Source organism: Azolla caroliniana, unplaced genomic scaffold, assembly GCF_043228905.1.
Source record: "Azolla caroliniana isolate FFs.n. ecotype wild unplaced genomic scaffold, voAzoCaro1.0.p SCAF_14, whole genome shotgun sequence".
NCBI lineage: Eukaryota > Viridiplantae > Streptophyta > Polypodiopsida > Salviniales > Salviniaceae > Azolla > Azolla caroliniana.
Window position 1 is genome coordinate 1,080,605 of NW_028230449.1, and position 3,990 is coordinate 1,084,594.

General features: G+C 36.8%; 1 protein-coding gene across 1 annotated transcript; it reads left to right on the forward strand.

The window, feature by feature from the left end:
* Positions 1-2,008: 2,008 nt before the first annotated feature.
* LOC147855113 (uncharacterized) lies at positions 2,009-3,461 on the forward strand. Its single transcript, XM_087330024.1, has 2 exons — positions 2,009-2,355; positions 2,491-3,461. Exons 1-2 carry the CDS (start codon positions 2,088-2,090, stop codon positions 3,063-3,065), a joined length of 843 nt encoding a protein of 280 aa, XP_087186150.1. The 5' UTR covers positions 2,009-2,087; the 3' UTR covers positions 3,066-3,461.
* Positions 3,462-3,990: the final 529 nt, after the last annotated feature.

Genomic DNA, 3,990 nt, shown 5'->3' on the forward strand with positions numbered 1-3,990 from the left:
ATAGAAGATATGGCCTAGAGTCATTCATGGTAGGACATTTAATGACATTGCAATTTAAATGTCAATGTCAACGCTGAAATAAATTAAACGACAAAGAGGGAGAGATTAAAACAAAAGAACCACATGAGGGTTATGACAAGATGAAGCAAGATGACAGATGAGGACACAAACATATATTCAGAAATGAAATGCTTATGTGCGATACCTCCAAGGCTAATGCCTAATAGAAACAAAACCTCCCCTAAGAAATGTTTATATGTGAAATCAATAGTTGATGGAAGTCGTGACGTGGATGATGGCAAAGGAGGAACACGCTCAATCAAAGGAAAACAAGAATAATGGGAATCACATAGGTATTTAAGCCAAAAGAATATGGAAAATAGAAATTTCCTAAGGATTAGTATGTGAAAAGTAAGAAAACTATAAAAAAAAAAGCATGAACCATTGCACAAAAGTATAGAAGAGATTCATGCACAAGAACAAACCAATCATATAGAAGGTTGAACAATCGTATGAATCTAAAAATTGATCCACCTATCTATATTTTTAGAAAGAAAAAAATCGAAACATTATAGATCCCTATATAACAAGAAAAGAAGAATAGTGAATTCATTAGCTTTTAGTAAGAAAAGAACTATGCACATAGACTTGAAAAACACACAATATTTATTAAGGTTTTTCATATATAGATCTCACATAACCAAGGAGTCCCTTTATAATTGAATGATAAGTTGAGAGGGTTTATTCTTTGAAAACCTTTTGTTTTGTTTGAAAACAATACCTAGGTAGAGGGTGTAATCTCAATTTTCTTAGATATTCTAAAATCGTCTTGATTACATTGCGTCATATTGCAATGATAAGATACATAATGAAATAGAGGAAGGCAAGGAATCACATTAGTATGACCGTCCTTGGCTTTTATAGAGTCATTTCTGATGTAAATAGGTTAACCCATTTGGTTTGTCGTCGACAAAACAAAAGGTGAAGTAATCACGTAATGTGTCTTGTAGAGAGCGGATGCAAACAAAGTCTTGAAACAATTTCCAAAATGCTGGCCTTTTCTCATCCCAAAGGATGGCTACTAAGAAAACATATCATGTGCCATGTTCAATAAAATGAGACTTCAGATTGCTAAAGTCACTTACTTTTTGCATGATATTGTGATCATAAAATTCCGATTGTTCAAAAGTATAGACTAATAGTTCTCTTTTCTGTTCTTGCAAGTGCACACAACATGTTAAAATTACATGAATCCCATGTTGTGGGTTAGGATAGTACAACACGACGAATGAGGTTTTAGACATGTTTCCACTACTAATATCCATTGTGCACAATGCGAAGACACTCATGAAACATATACATGTTATGTACAATGCCAAGTAAGCTGATAAGTTACATGCCCTCATAGAGGGCGAATTTTTGTTCTAAATCTTGCAGATTTCGCATTTACATGCCTTTGATTTAGTTCATTTCAACCTTGCATGTTTTCCGTTTGTGCATCTTCGGTTAACATCAAAACCTAGTTGCATGTATTTTTCTTTGCCAGATTCGCTTCTCTTTTACAGGCTATCACATTTATTGAAATACATACATGCATATACATACATACATACATACATACATACATACATATATATATATATATATATATATTCGATTTACTTGATTTCAATCTTGGAACTTTTTTCGTTTATGTATTGTTCACCCAACAATGTCAAGCCAAATTGCATGTCATATTTCATTCTTCGCAAGCATCAATACTTCCCCTTTCATGTCACGTCATATCACATCGATACCCGACAACCTTCTCCACAGACAACATCATCGTGCATCCTCGCATTGGGTGTCAGACCCTCGACACAAGCAAAAAGCAAAAAGCAAAAAGCAAAAACAAAACGCAAAAGTCAAAAGCAAAAAGCAACAAATCTTGTTCCATGTCTTGGGAGCATTGGGGAAAACAATAAGAAGCAGGGCAAATTCTGTTCATTTCATTTCTCCATGGCTGGGAAAACACAGAAAATTCCCCTGCTTCAATCCGAGAAACCCTAATCCCAAAACCTTTGATCCAGAAAACCCTGACTCCTCAAATGCAGAGATCCATGCCCCCAAAACTTTCCTTCTTTTCCACCCATTCAGACGCCAGGCTGAAGAGGGTCACCTGTGAAACCCTAAATTCAGTGGACTGGTATAGCAGAAGAACCTACAATGGAGCAGAGAGCTATCGCTATTACAGTAGTGATGAAGAGGTGGATCAATGGCAAGGAGCACCTCCAACAGAAGAAGAAAGGGAAGAAGAAGAAGACGAAGGAGGCCAAGCTACTTATGACTCTGATTCTGAGAGTGGTCAAGGTCAAGGTCAAGGCCAGAGTTTTCTCCAAGGTCAAGGACAACGCCATGGTCAAGGACAATGTCAAGGTCAAGGTCAATGGTATGCCAATTATCATAGTTTTTGTAGAAATAGTTATTGTCACACTTACCGTCAATGGCGAGGTCAAGGTCAAGGTCAAGGTCAAGGTCAATATCGTGGTCAAGGCTATGGGCATGTCCACCACCTTGTTCGAGCCAAGATAAGAGGAGAGGACAAAAGGGAGATGAACACTAGGCCATGGCTTCATGATGATAATGGCAATGATAGTGCTATGTCTCTCCCCTGGCACCATCACATCAGCAAGCGAATGCCTATTATGTCAAGCCGAGGTCACAAACTAGAGATGAGTTGCGCCAGGAAAGAGATGCTCGCCCGCCCGATAACTTTGTTAACACATTTTGCACCTAACACCACACAAATTAGTGGGCATTCCTCGTCCTATGGTAGCACCCTCGTGATGCCCCCGTTTGTCACTAGAGCAACAAATGTGATGATGTCACCCCGTCGGCATCGATATGATGCCATGATCTTTCGTGATCAGATCAAACATGGTAGATTCATGCCTGCCTCTAGCTATGATGAGCCGTGTTCGCCTCAAGTGACATGTTTTGGGAAGGTTAAAGTCAAGGAGAGATATCATAAAAAACTCGGAAAAATTGCTTGTGTTACAAGAGGCCAATTTTTTGCCCTTCCTTGAAGGTTCTCTTGTCCTATCTTGCAAGAGTGGCACTATTATAGCTCATCTCTGATCTCATCTTATCTTATTGCTCGAAGTATGAGAGACAATACAATAGTTAACTCTCTTAACTCGACAAATTGTGTATCATATCGAATAAAATTAGATCGTGTTGTGCATAGGCTATATATTTTGCTGGTATGTACAAAAGTTAGTAGATGAAAGTGTATTTACTCCATAAAGTCCAACGTTTTGAGCTCAATGTTGGAAGAAGTAGCCATTACCAAATTAAGTGAGAGAAAAAAACTATATAATGGATCACATTAACTTGTGCAAAAGTGTCATCATGTAAGTGAATTATGGGGATTTAAGGACAAATTGATCTTCTACTTAACAATATATAAGAGTTTTGAATTGCCTATGTCTAACCACAGACATACAAGTCATATAAGATCACATTACTGCTAAAGTTAGCAAAGATTACTCTTAAACATGTATAATTAGTAGATTTATATTCCATGTTAGATTGTGTTTAGTGACGGAGAAGTCTAGAGTCACATGTAACATGTGAATTCAACATCATGCATACTAGATTTAAATGAAAACAATGAGATTAATGTTTATTGAAGTTAATAGTCTCCACATATTAAAAGCATAATTGATAAATGTGAAGTACAAGCAATATTATTGGTTGGTTATGACATAAATGGTTCACTTTTGATCATCTCCTCCTTTTTGTCTATTTATTTCTCAAGGTGGCCAAGAGATCACTTTGTTCAACCATCATTAATTACGTTGGACAACTAGACATCATCAACATACATTTGTATGGGCAAATGCGCGATAAGTGGATTGAATATTTGTGTCTCAAACATTGGTGATAAATTGGGATTTTCTTAATTTAGAAAAAATGCCCTCATACTCATCTTGAATATAATAGAGAAGG